Below are 14,068 nucleotides of genomic sequence, written 5' to 3'. Positions count from 1 at the left end.
AGATTTGGGCAGAATTTTTGCTGCGTTCCTATTTCTGTGGTGTATCTGGGATGCAGGTTGCGTGTGCTGTGTTCGGGCGCCTGCCCGGCAGGCCTTTTTGGCCGTCTCTTTGCCCTGGGTTATGGCTGGACCATTTAGGAACAATTTTCATTTTAATGAGGCTCTCCATTGGAAAAAGGAGTAGGGACAATGCCTGTAAAACCTCTGCTGCTCCCTTTACATCCTTTCTGTCTGAGAGTACCAGTAGGTTTTTCCTCTGAACCCAATGAAGGGGGCCACTGAGAGCGCATGACCACTTTATATGTACGTATGAGTTAATTCTGCGTCTTTAGTTCTTGTTTTTTGCACCTATGCAGCCTTATCTAACAGTCAAGGAGACTTTATATTAAATGGAGACTTTGTCGTCAGTATGTTTAAAAGGGAAATCAAAGTTGGGAATGCTGTGATCGAATACAGCGGATCGGATAATACTGTTGAAAGGATTAATTCTACAGATCGGATTGAGCAAGAAATAACGCTTCAGGTGAAGTATACGCTGTGCGTTGGAAAAGTCTGCCGAGCAGTACTGGGCTGAAAGCGGTAGGCAGCGACGCCTGTCAGTTTACTCTGGTTTATCTCTCTTCTCTCAGGTTTTATCAGTGGGCAATTTGTACAATCCTGACGTTCGTTATACGTTTAATATCCCCATTGAGGACAAACCTCAGCAGTTTTACTGGAATGCGTATGGCCCGTGGCAGCCGTGCAGTAAACTCTGCCAAGGTAGGTGTTTGGGAATGCTTTAAGACGAGGCTGTTTTGTCCTGGATTCCTCTGGGATCTCAGCAGCGTTGACATACTTCTCCATTTGCTTTCTTTGAGATTCTCCCATTATGGGCTTGATGGTTCCCCTGGGCCGTAGTAGTAGATTATCTGTGGTGCCCGGTACCAGCTTGCAAGGTGTAGCACTGGTCTGGTGCTTTTGTTTCAAAGCAGGGGATCCTTACGCCCCGCTCGGAGCCAGGTAAGTGCTGCCGTCTGGTTTGCGGATGAGGAAACCCGAGCACAGCAAAGGTCGTGTGGCGTTTCCTAAGGCCGCGAAAGCCACCAGTGTTCCCACTACTCCCCACCCGCCAGCGCTGGCCCTGCTACGTGCACGAAGCCTTCCTTTCGCCCTCGCGCTGCACCTTTCCTTTCCTTTCCCGTCTACCTCCGTATTAAACCCCCTCCACTGTTCTTAGAGAGTCTTAACCCTGTCCCTGTTTCCAGAAGAGATTTAGAGCATAATTAAATGTTTCTTAAATGCTATTATATGAAGAGTAAGAGAAATAATTGGTTTGACCACTTTCCCGTCCGTCTGAAACGATGTGTCTTTCCTTCTTGCATAGGAGAAAGAAAAAGGAAACCTGTGTGTACGAGAGAGTCGGATCAGCTCACGGTGTCAGACCAAAGATGTGATCGGATTCCCCAACCTGATCCAATAACTGAGCCTTGTAGCACAGAATGTGAATTAAGGTGCACCCTACTCCGTCATGTATACATATTACATCACATATATGTGCATATATATCTTATTTACTCCTCTTTCCTTTCACCTCTTGCCATAATTCCTCTTCTCAGCGGCCTCTGCTAGATTTAAAAATAATAATAAATAAATAAAAGTTGCCTCTTTGTCAAGCAAGGGGGAAGTGACATGCCCCAGCTCTGTTTTAGGAAGGGCATTCTTCTACATCTTCAGATATCTCTTTGTGCATGAAATTAGTGCTAACAATAAGGAATCTCTTACCTAATACTGACAAATCTACCTGTGCGATACAATGCAGTGCCTGAAGTTCTCCTCTGCCTGGATCAGAAATGCTCGGCGTGGTCCCGCAAACAGCCCGTAAACAGGGTAAAGCATGTACCCAAAGCAGAAGAGTAACTAAGACTTGGATTTATCATCATATGCTTAAAGTGCAGCCTGGGCTTAAGTGCGCAGCTGGGTTGGGGCTGTCCCCAGATAGCTCTCAGCAAGTTCATCCCCGCTCGGGGCTGGAATTGATGGGCTGTCTCCCAAGGAGCTCCGACCCATCTTCCTTTAGAAAGCAACTGGTTTTGCATTTCAGAGCGTAAATATGGTGGTGTTAAATGGCTGCTGGTGAGGCAATTTAGGCTGCAGGGTTTTCTGAGGGGTGTCTCTTTGCTGTGTTAAATCTGGAGTGAAAACAGGCCAGCTCTTTCCTGGCTGCAGGTTGGGTTGTCGCGGTAACAGCCGTTGCCATTGCAACGGGTTGGAAACTTGAGAAGGGGAAATGCAGAAGTTGGGAAAGCCGTCAGGGATGTAAGGGCTGCCTGCAACTAAGGCCCTGTTGATTCCAAATCCTCTTGATCTTATTCTTCTAGCTTTGCTAACGTAACAGGTTTTTCCCTCCAAGGAGCAATGCTGGAGTTAACTGCCTAATATTCCTGGAGGGCTTTGAAGCCACAAAGCATTGGATTGTGCTGGAAACGGTTAGGATTTCCAGTTAAAGCACGTGTGTTCATTGTTTATGTAAATGCCCCAAAGGGTCTTATCTGCACGTAGCCCTAAATCTCAGCACCTCGTTCCGCCTCCTCCCGTGGCCCCAAGGCAGGCGCGTTCCTGCGGGCTTTCTGCCGCGCCACGCCACGGTGGCTGACGGGGTCTGCTTGCCCTTCCCTCAGGTGGCACGTGGCGAGGAGGAGTGAGTGCACTGCCCAGTGCGGCCTGGGCTACCGCACCCTGGAGATCTACTGCTCCAAATACAACCGGCTGGAAGGAAAGACGGAGAAGGTCGACGACCGCTTCTGCAGCAGCCTGCCTAAGCCGAGCACGAGGGAGAAGTGCACGGGAGACTGCAACGTGGGAGGCTGGCGGTACTCGGCCTGGACCGAGGTAAGGGGCGCTTGAGTCTCCTGCACACGTGTCCTCGCTGAGGGCACTCTCAAGTTGCTAAGTCTGTAAACGGCCTGTAAAACTTGGCCACGGTGGCTCTGCTTTCATTGCCTTTTCTTGAGGATGCTAGTCCAAGTCAGCCGGATGCTCCTTATTTTCCACTGGGATTAATTTATGCTTTTAAGTATCCTGACATTGGTCTTCATCATGCTAAGCCCACTTGGCTGTCTTCTCCCATGCAAGCTAGTCATGCTGCTGGCACTCCTGGCATCAGCGAAGATGTGTTGCCATCAGTGGAGGATCTTTGAAAAGTGTTTTCTTTATTCTTTTTTAGTAGAAAGCTTTTCAATGTGCAAGAATAGTCCTGAAGGCAGAGGCGGCACCAAGGGAACGATAAGACTCTAGGGCTTTCCAGAGCGCGCGTGGTGAAGGAGGGGAGGCTGGTTAGAGGGAAGCCAAATCTCACAAGTAGAATTAACCTCTCCTAAAATGTGAATATGGCAACAGCCACTTGGGGGAACTGAAAGGCAACACGTCTAAAAGCAGCAAGAGGGTTATAACCTGAAATGAATCTGTGAAACTCATTGCCACAAGATATTACTAAGCTTAGCAAGATTGGATTTTTAAAGGAATATATAAAGTAACAGCCAGTTACTTAAAGTACAAATTGTTCTTCCAAAGGTTTTATGCCTTCTCTTCTGAAATAGTTCTCTTTGTAGTTCCAACTGTAAGAAGAGATAAGGAAATAAATGGGCTCTTGGTCTGTGGTAGGATGGCAGAGTGTTTACTTAGTTTATCTTCTTTCAAGTGCTCGAAAAGCTGCGGTGGGGGCACGCGGCGGCGGCGAGCTATGTGTGTTAACACCTACAGTGACGTCCTGGATGACAGTAAATGCAGTCAGCAGGAGAAGCTGACGGTGCAGCGATGCAGCGACTTCTTGTGCCCGCAATGGAAAACTGGCGACTGGTCCGAGGTAGGTGTTGCTCACCAGCTGGGACCCACAGGCTGAAGCCTTGAACCGTGATGCACTGGTCCTGCAAGGAAACCCTCTGTTTTCCCACTCATCCGTAAACAGGGCACACTGGAATTAGTACCGGTTTGTTTTCTTTGTACAGCCTGAGGGCAGTGCCCCGGGGCACCCGCTGCACCTCTCCCTGCTGTTTAGTACTGTCATCTCCTCCGCTGCTAGTTGGAGTCCTTTGCTCCTTCATAATGCAACAAAACCCACATGTTAATAGGCTTTTCCAGTGGGCTGAGGATTTAGGAGGGCATTCTTCAAAGGCTGCTCTTCGCCTTTGTGGCCAAATAGCTCTCGTTTTTGTGCATTGCATTGTGTTAGGAAATAATGAAAGAAATTAAGGGGAAAGGGGAACTTTTAACTGACTGTTGTTCGCAGCAAAATATCTCTCTTCTGGCTCTAGCTCCTAAGAGTGTGAGCTATTCGGTGGCAGTGGAAGAGGTACGTTCAGCCTGTGGGAGTCGCAGGATCTTTATCGCGTGCTCTCCAAGGGCAGCGAGTTTGCTCTATTTTTGCAAGTCTTTGTTACCCTGTTGCATCCTGCTGAAGCTCTGTCAGGCAGCGCTAAGGCTTTGCCCCGTGTCTCACAGATACAGCAAGTTGCTAGAAGTTGAAGTAGTGACTAGAAGTGGATTATACCTGCCTCAGTGTGGAGGAAGACACCGCCACACTCTGTGTCTTGGCCAGTCCACTTCGCGCTTGCGATTGCTGTGCTTTTCTCTGTTGCCTTTGGCACATCTGAAGAAGTGTGAGGGGCATGGTTTGAAAAAGGTTAAAGAAACAGCCATAAGGCAGCATTCAGAGTACGTGGACCTTGACCTTCTTGAAGCACTATCAAACCAGGCTTAGACCAGCATTTAGCCACTGATCAAGTTTTCTGAAAACAAAGAGCATGGTCTCGCTTTGCCCTTGCTATAGTTTCCCGGCATGGCTGTTTTCAACACTCCAGTCTGCCGTGGACCAATTCCTGAGAGGCAATCCCTTGCCTTGGAAAAAGGCTCATGTGTTTTCCAGCGCACGTGGTCATTAGTTAGACCCACCTCTCAGCACCGGTTTCTAAGTGGTTGTTTGCGGCAGGTCTCCCGGTCTGTTTTTAAGCCGTTGGGCAGGTGCTCAGTTGGCAGCGCTCGCCCTCCTTCCGCTGGCGCCGCTGAGCTTGTGCTTTGCTCCTCGCAGTGCCTGGTCACCTGTGGGAAAGGGCACAAACATCGCCAGACCTGGTGCCAATTCGGCGAAGATCGGTTAAACGACAGGTTTTGCGATCCCGAAACGAAGCCGGAGTCGGTGCAGAGCTGTCAGCAGCAGGAGTGTGCGTCGTGGCAAGTAGGACCGTGGGGGCAGGTACCGTAAAGCTGCCGTTTTCTCCCCGTTATGGTGTGACATGGGCTGCTGGTGTCGCGCAGTGCTGCCAAGAGGCCTGCCGTAACCATTTCATCTCGATTCAGTGGCATAACTGTGTTAATTGATTTGCACACAAAAACAACCCTCTGTTCGCCTGAGTTCAGCATATGGGCAGCAGGAGCAGTACCTGGCCTTTGTGCTAAATTTAATCTGTGTCATACTAAATTGGCTGTGATTTTCAAAAAAAAGGGTTTCCAAGGTTACGCTCCTAAATCCATATTTAGGCACTTAAATACATGCCCTAATTTTCACAAAAAACCTGCTCCCATTGAATAGCTGTTGTTTTTAATGTTTTTCCAGTTTGTGTGGTTTTTAGTTTTGAGTTTTTTTTTTTATATAAAAAAACAAATTGCTTGTTTCATCCAGAATATTCTGGTATCTCATTTCCCGCAAAGCTGTTAACTCTTGGCTTAAAAGAACAGCAGCAAACCCAGACCAGTTGTCCCAACCAGACTTATTGCCCATCAGCAAAATTATTTATTAGCTAACTGTGCTACTGTGGGTATGAACAGCTAGTTTTAAAGTAAGGTATGATGCAGGTTCTACCAAATCTTAATCCACTGTGTTCAGAAGAGTAAATCATTTAAACACTCACACCTTCGTACCTGAGGACAACAAGTGAAGCGTGCAAGGCTCTGATGGGAGCAGTGAATTAAAACTTTGACCTAATTTGAAGCTGAAATGTTTCAAATGGAGAGAAACCAGAAGGAAGGATGGGGTTTTTTTTTTGCTGCTCTTGCTATGCGCTCAGCTAGGCTGGTTAATACTTTCTAAATGAAATGGGTGCTCAGACCCTGGCCCTTTCCTCCTCTCTTTTCCCTCCCAGTGCACGATGACCTGTGGACAAGGCTACCAGATGAGGGCAGTGAAGTGCGTGGTAGGCACCTATGTGTCGGTGGTGGATGATAATGAGTGCAATGCTGCGACCAGGCCAACAGATACCCAGGTATGTATCGTTGTTCCCATCTGCATGTTTTGTTCTTGTGCCCCCAGGCATGAATAACAGTATAAGAAACCTTTCCTCTTAACTAGTTGTCCTTATTGCTAGGGGATCCATGCTCTTGAAAGTGCTCTCGAGTATCAGTGGGTCAGACCTTCACCGAGGGGTATAAATCACTGCCACTCTCTCAGCTTTGAGGAGCAGCAACGATCAGCCCCAGTGGGGATGCAGGCAGCCCCACGGCCTGTGCCGCCAGGTCTCGGCAGAGCTGCTGGACGGCCCTTTCAGTACGTGCCCTCCTGGTGGCTGAGCTGGCAGCGAGCAGGGCGCATGGCATGCGTTCCCCCCAAATTGGGGCAGCTTTTGAGACTGCACTCCTTGGAGCAGCGCTCAAGGTTTGTTACGTCTGTCGCACACTCTGTGTCAGAAGCCCGAGCCCCAGCGTGTTTCCTGCCAGCTCCTGAGCGCGTAGGGTGTCCTCCAGTAGGGAAGGATGCAGTCTTCGCACCATCCGCAGGGTAGGCCAACGTGTTTGGAGGCATCGACACTGCAGTTTTGCAGGGGTGTCTTGAGGGCCTTCAACAGAGGCCCAGGTGGTGCAGTAGGAGATGAGGCTCTACTTCATGGTCCCTCCACCTAGAGGCGACAAAGCGGTTGCTCTGCAGCGCAAGAGGCGGTGGAGCTGCTTTGTGCAGAGCAAGCCTACCATCCTGATCTGAAGGGAACTTAGGAGCGCCGAACAGCATGGCTGTCCTCCAGCTGTGCGCGGCCAGGAGAGCACCATCTCCTCCTTCCCTTCGTTTTCATACCTTTAGCATCAGAGCTGTTAAAATTAAGGTTGTTACTACCTGTTGGAGAGGTGCTGCACAGCATACTATTTTGGTAGAGGTGGGACAGAGATATCAAGAGCACCAACAACATCTCAGTGGGGTGGAGAACACTGAGGATATGTCTGTGCGGAGAACACTGAGGATATGTCTGTGCGGAGAACACTGAGGATATGTCTGTGGTGTTCCCACCAGCCCCTCTTTATGAGGTTAACCTTGCTCTCCGAAGTACCAGATTGCCAAAAAGGTAATAGAAAACTTGAAACAAGGGCATCAAGACCTCCTGGGACAAAGACTACCTTTGATTGTGATTAGCTCCAGTCATAGGATGGGGTGCACAAGGGCCTGTGCAGATTCAGAACTAAACCTGGTCCTAAGAGCTCACGAGCTAAGTAAAAGGTAATGGATGGTTGTAGGAAGATAGACAGAGAACATGAGGATAAGATAGGACAGTATTTGCTAGCATGAGAGGCTGGGGTCTCAGTGCAGCAGATCGCCTCCCTTAGGCTTGCACTGGGTTTAGATGTTTGGCTGCGATCTGGACTTGCTTGGCTGCAGGACTGTTGCTGTGTAACGCTAATGACAACTAGGGGCCGTTGTTTCTCACATGCTGGATGTGCCAATATAGTGTATGTGCCAGCTACAATCCTAGCTACGTCCCCTCTGGGCTGATAAATTGTGAAATGTTGGACATCCTTTGCATATTTACTGAAGAGGCTTTCCACACTGGGTTTGCTTGTATTTGGAAGCAAACTCTGCAGGTGTAAATTCCCCTTGCAAGCACGTGTCCTGTGGTATCTGAAGGAGTTAAATAAAACAGAATATTACCCTCTATCTATCATCTAGAGAAGCTGTAGTGAAGAAGCTCTGCTCGGCTTCAGTCCTGCATGACTTCACAGAGTTTAACTAAGGCCAGGACATTTAGGAAAGGGCTGTTTTTCCCATGTATGGAGACCCATCAAACTGTAGTTGAAGGGTAAAAAACCCGTTTGTCATCAACTCTTGTTCAGCATGCACATCTCCAGTATACATGAAATGATAGTAATGTGGGAATCTGGCACTTGTCAGGAGCCAATCTCTCCTTTGCAGTGGAGATCAGTATTAATTTCCCCTTTTTGGCAACAAGCATTCATAGGTTCATGGAGTAAAGTTATGGCTATTCATCATTCCTGTTGCTTTTCCTCCCAGGGGATCCAGATGGGACCAAAGCCCTCCTATTAGGCACTGTATTGATGCCAAACAGGACAATGTGCCTGTCCCAAAAACCTTGCAGGGTTTTGGGTGAGGCAAAGATCAGCCAGTAGATAGAGGCAGTCTGGGGGGCAGCAGGGAATCGAGGAGCAGCTGAGCATACGGAGCAGCAGTCTCAACACCTCAGCAGCAGAGCTGTTAATGAGTGGGTTGCAGGAAAGAAGGTTTGGGAAGCTTTGAAGGGAGGCAGAGGGGCTGCTTTGCAGATTCGTGGTCCTGCCAGAGGAACTCTCTTAATGCAGTTTCATCTCTTGCCTCAGGACGTCTGGTTTGGATGCATGGAGGTGGCATATAGTTACGGAGATCCCCATTTTAGAGTTCCTAGTAAGCCAAAAGACCATTGAAGTTCTGCATGTGAAGCCCTTAGAGGTATTAATAGCAAACTTTGCTGATTTCCCCATGAAGATGCAAGGAGAAAGCCTGCCAAAACACAAATGAACAGCATGCGGGTTGCCAATTTCTCAAGGCATTGTATATTGTTCATAATTATATTGAGGAGGTGGCTTACCTGAAACATCTGCAGTCTTTATGGTCTACTTTATTTTCTTCCTTTACCTCATGTATTTCACATACAGGACTGCGAAATAGCAGCGTGTCCTCCCCATCCAAATAGTCCCGAAGCCAAGAGATCCCTATCAGGCGTTCACAGGACGCAGTGGAGATTTGGATCCTGGACACCGGTAAGTATGTGTCATAATACTTTCAGGATTATTTTACAGTAGATGCTGTGATATTTTTAAGCACGTTTGATGAACTTGGTATTCCAACGCCTTTGCCATATATAACAGGAAACTCCTTAGTGGACTTGCTTGTTGTTCTTTCCTAGTGCTCAGCAACGTGTGGAAAAGGTACCAGGATGCGGTACGTCAGCTGTCGTGATGACCAGGGCTCAGTGGCTGACGAGTCAGCTTGTTTCCACCTCCCAAAGCCGTCAGCCACAGAAACGTGCACCGTGACACCATGCGGGCAGTGGAAGGCCTTGGAGTGGAGCTCCGTAAGCATCGCGCTCTCTGGTGCAGGAGAGCTGTGTAGACCTCGTTGCTGGAAAAATGTTTCAGCAGTCTGTTACGTTTATCTTTTTAAAAAAGGGGGAGATCAAGGTTTTCATCTGTTCTGTATTAGCACTAACTGTCTGTCTGTTTTTTCAAAGCCGGAAATGTGACCGTGTCTCCTTTTTCCCCACTGTAACGCAGTGCTCAGTGACTTGTGGTCAAGGTAAGGCAACGCGACAAGTGATCTGCATCAATTACAGTGACCAGCTGGTGGACAGAAGCGAGTGCGATCCGGATGACCTGCCCGCCACCGAGCAAGACTGCTCCATGTCTCCTTGTCATCCAAACAGCCATGACTACGGCAGGCCCATCCACCCTTTCCTCTATCCGGATCATCGGCTGAAGCTGCAGCCGGGAGGCAGCCCGAACCGAAACCACGCACATATACCAGGAGGCAATCAGTGGCGGATTGGCCCCTGGGGTGCTGTAAGTGTCCCCATTTTTCTTATTTCTGCTTATTCTTTTCCGGGCAAATTCTGGCCTTTTTAATGTCGTTGTGCAGGGAGAGGAGGGATCCTTTCACCGCTCTCTGCTCACGCAAGGAAGTGTTGCAGCGGGGTGCAGGCCTCGCTTCTCGTTCCCCTCGGGCTTCACCGAGGCTCTCCAGGCAGAAAGCTGATGGCATCGTTTTCCGAGGCAATGGCCAAACTCTGCTTCTTGGCCATCTCCTGGGACGCTTAAAACCACACAGTGCTGTTGCCAGAGCACAACAGAGCCTTAATGCCGGCTCCTCTCCCCCCACCAGGGCTTGAAACACTATCACAGAAGTCCCTAAAGGGCATTAAGCATGAATGCGATGTTAAACACTGCAGCGAAGGCAATGGGGGTTACTCACCTCCTTAAAACTGTGCTCATGTTTATTTTCTTTGCTTAGTCAGCACCTAAGTCATTGCACTACTATTACTAATAGCTGGGGTTTGAAGTTAATAATGTCTGTTGGCCGTATTAAGTTTCTAGCTGTGTGTTCCCATGGTGCACCGCACTGGGAAGGAGCTGGGAATACATGATTATTCCTGGGCTCAAAGCATCTGCGGGCAATTGTGTCTTCCAGTGCTCCAGTACGTGTGCGGGGGGCTTCCAGCGGCGGGTCGTGGTGTGCCAGGACGAAAACGGATACACGGCAAACGACTGCGATGAGAAAACCAAACCCATGGAGCAGAGATCGTGCGAATCTGGCCCCTGTCCGCAGTGGGCTTATGGCAACTGGGGAGAGGTGAGCACAACGTTAATCCTCTTCCCCCTGCACGGGGGCAGGTTTTCATTAGCGGGTGGCTGAAAAATGGGAGAAGAGAGGGAAATTTTGGTAACATTTTTTAGAAAGACTGGAGCATGAAAGGCAGCTTCTGATAAACGAGTAAACCCTAGCAACTGCTTGATGGTGTTTTCAATTCTGTTTGTCATGGAAAAAAACTGTTCCCAGGTAAAAGCAAATTTTGCAAAAGTTGAGGAGTGTTTTTTTTTTAAGAGTCTATTTTAACTTTTTTTTATTAAAAATACTGCTCCCTTCAGAAAATGTTTCTGAGACAAGTGATTACAGATGTTAACTTCTCATATTATGCTGGGCTGGGCAATATCCTTGTCAAGCAGGACAAGTAACTCTGGGAGCTGAGGAACTGGAACAGCTGGTGGGACATCAGAGGCTCTCATGCTGTTTGGGGAGGACCTGGCTGGTTCGCAACGAAATAGCCACCAGGTCTTGAGGGATGCTAGTGCTTAGAGCTACCAGTAGGCAGAATTTTAGCTACCAAAATTGTAATTCTCTTGTCCTGTGCTGACTTGCAGTGCACAAAACCATGCGGGGCAGGGACAAGAACGCGGCTGGTGGTATGTCAGCGCCCTAATGGAGAAAGGTTTACAGATCTGAGCTGTGAAATCCTTGACAAGCCACCGGACAGAGAGCAGTGCAATATGCAGGACTGTCCTAGAGATGCTGCGTGGAGCGCTGGTCCTTGGAGCTCGGTACGGCCATAAACTCTTTCTCTTTGTGAACCGTTTTTGGATGTTCCGTAACAACAGATTTAACTTGCTTCAAAACAAGGTGCTAATGCTTCATGTCTTAAAACTGCACTTACAGAGGATTCTTGACAATATGTTCAGAATAACACCTGTTCAGGAAGGGCTTACGTTAGGGGAGCTCAAGTCCTTTAATTTAAAAGGCACTTTCTGCTAAGTAACCAACTGTCCGTTTTATGACACAGTGCTAGCGCTATGCGTTATGATTCTGACTGAGTTCTTTGCGTTTGGATTTAAACCCTGGCATTTAAGCAGTACACTTCAACCGAAGTTAAATTGAACTGATACTTAATGGTAATACTGCACTGCGCACCTACTGGTTTACAAGCTGCATGTTCCCTGCCAAAAACAAGATGACAGGGGGAAATTTGTGCTAAATTGCATCAACTCAAAGGCATGTACAAGTGCGTATAGATGTGTGTGTGTGTGTGTGTGTGTTCCCACACACACATTTATGTAGAAACACATGCACATTCACACCCATGCTAACATATAGCTGTGTTTCTATTCCCGTGTAAAACACAAGGGGAGATGTACTGTGCAGAGGCACCAGTAAGCTGTTCTCATGCATTTCTCTGATTCTGGACAGTTTGTGTCTGGCCTGATCTCCAGCTGCTGCTTTAGACATCATTAAATCAGCAAGGGATCAGCAGGGTGTAGGAAGGCTTAAAACCATGAGCGTTTTCCGATCACAAAGCAGAGAAGGCTGAAAATGCTGCTTTGCTGCTGAAGGAGCCCGTTGCACAGAGACGCTCTTGGGGCGGCTCGGGAGGGCAGAGTGGCCGGGCGCAGCGGGTCTGGGCCATTGCGTTGCACCCCACAGCTCTGAAATACTCCCCGCTAACGCGAGTGCAACGTGGGGCGCCTCCGGATGGGGCGGAAACCACAGATGTGCTGGTTTTGGAGTGGCCTTCAAATAAATGCTGAGCTTTATTGTATATTTTGTTATGAAGTAGTTAAAGGAGATTTTTAAAAATGAATTTGACTCAAAAGCACTTTATGAGAAAAGAAGAAAAGAGGCCTATTTGTAATATATTAGACTTCCTTAACAGTTTTGGTTTGAGAGGTCATCTTGCTAGACTGTAACTACCCTCTGGTTTCTGTGGATGCTTTCAGTAACGTGGATGCTTTCGGTAACATTTCTCAATATTTTTATCATACCTCAGTGAGTTATGCAACAGCCGTAAAACTGCTGAAATAGTGTTTATATGGTGCTTCACTAGTACAAGGGACAGTGATATGAAATATTTCATTCGAGGTGCTAATGTATCACTTGTACACTGATAGTTGGTGCTAAAAACGAGTGAGCTGAGCTAAGCAGAACTAGCAAGCCGTGCAGTTGTTTTTCTCCCAGAACTACCAACTAAAAATTGCTGCTAACGCTTATTACCGGTGCTGGAACGTTTGCAAGAACCGAAGGTGTGGGCCGAGGTATGCTGCATTTTGGTGTCTCGCAGCAGTTGGCCTCTTCCCTGCCGCAGCAGCAGCCGCTAGGGCTGGGTTTGCTCCACCGTGTTTAAATGCTGGGCGCAGTCCTGAATTTGGGGGATTTCTTTTACCCTGGAGAACTTCCCTTGGCTCTAGCTGCTGCCGTCAGGCCCCAGCTTATTGTCTCAGGTGGCTCTCCTGGGCGGGAGGCCACCGCTGTCACTTAATTAAGTGACTAATGAAGTGGGTGCCCACCCAGCGCTGCTGGGGTTGATGGTGCTGCTGGCCGACCTCGGAGGCGGTCGCTCATTCGGGCTCCAGGAATACACGACGGCAACAGCTTTCGCCTCCTTTTGCCCGCCCCAGGGAAGGGGTTGCAGAGCCCAGCCAGGATTTTTCCCACAAAGTGACTTGATTTTTCAGGTCTTACTGCTTAAGTGTCGTTTGTCTCCGACACAGGTGACTGCAGCCTGTGTCTGAAGACTCAATCCTATCTGTGGGGTCAATAGGGGACCATGGTTTCATGTCCCTCCTACAGAATACACTACATGTATGTCTACCTCGTGCTACTACTGTAGGTAGTAAAGTCCAATTAATTTTTTTTTTTTTAAGTGTGGTATCGCCTGATTTGCTTTAGCTCTGTCATCGACTGCAAACATCACTCTGTAGCTGTGCGTACTTCATCTGTTCAGATGGAGTGTCACTACCATATATTTTTGGTCACTTTTGAAACAAGAGTATAGTATTAGCTGAAACTTTTCAGCAGTGTGGATTTATGTATTTATGTAAAAGTGTATTTATTTTTCCAATATTGTTATTTAATTTTATATAAATATTGCATACATTTACAATGTTTAATGTTAATGTTGAAGAGTGAAAATTAAAGACAAGTAGAATGTAATCATAAATGAATTTGTATAATGATTTCTTGACTCTTTTGCTAAATTAAGATAATATACTTATTTTGCTCACTCTTACTCAATTTTCTGAATTGGTATTGCGATGTTCCATCTTCTGATTCACTTTTATTTGCTTTGTTCTCCATTAGAAACTGTCGTTCTCAGTAATTAAACAAATGCAGTTAAAAGTGTATGAATTATGAAGTTTGGATAACTAATGTCTTGCAAGCATCTGATTGGCTCGGCTTCCCACAAGTCTGACTGAAATTAATACCATAAAATACATACAAATTAAAGCAGAGAGAGTCTAAGGAGTCCAACCCTCAGTCCTTAGGCAAAATTCCCCTGCAATTTAATACAGTAAATAAGTG

The 14,068-nt window shown here is 47.6% G+C and overlaps 1 protein-coding gene across 9 annotated transcripts in view; it reads left to right on the top strand.

The window, feature by feature from the left end:
- ADAMTS9 (ADAM metallopeptidase with thrombospondin type 1 motif 9) overlaps window positions 1–14,068 on the top strand; it is a 90,718-nt gene that overhangs the window by 39,130 nt on the left and 37,520 nt on the right. For all 9 annotated transcript variants that reach the window (XR_011144074.1, XM_068960425.1, XM_068960423.1 and 6 more), the window contains 12 exons: window positions 357–523; window positions 630–759; window positions 1,364–1,490; window positions 2,658–2,868; window positions 3,677–3,841; window positions 5,063–5,227; window positions 6,114–6,233; window positions 8,881–8,985; window positions 9,132–9,299; window positions 9,499–9,783; window positions 10,409–10,570; window positions 11,140–11,316. Coding sequence is in view for 8 of the 9 variants with exons in the window: in XM_068960425.1 (XP_068816526.1) it covers window positions 357–523; window positions 630–759; window positions 1,364–1,490; window positions 2,658–2,868; window positions 3,677–3,841; window positions 5,063–5,227; window positions 6,114–6,233; window positions 8,881–8,985; window positions 9,132–9,299; window positions 9,499–9,783; window positions 10,409–10,570; window positions 11,140–11,316 (1,982 nt within the window). In the remaining variant the exon portion in view is untranslated. The remainder of the gene's footprint in view (window positions 1–356; window positions 524–629; window positions 760–1,363; window positions 1,491–2,657; window positions 2,869–3,676; window positions 3,842–5,062; window positions 5,228–6,113; window positions 6,234–8,880; window positions 8,986–9,131; window positions 9,300–9,498; window positions 9,784–10,408; window positions 10,571–11,139; window positions 11,317–14,068) is intronic.

Source organism: Struthio camelus, chromosome 14 (assembly GCF_040807025.1).
Source record: "Struthio camelus isolate bStrCam1 chromosome 14, bStrCam1.hap1, whole genome shotgun sequence".
In the NCBI taxonomy this organism is placed as follows: domain Eukaryota; kingdom Metazoa; phylum Chordata; class Aves; order Struthioniformes; family Struthionidae; genus Struthio; species Struthio camelus.
The sequence above is the reverse complement of the archived record's forward strand: the minus strand, read 5'-3'. Positions and strand labels throughout refer to the sequence as shown.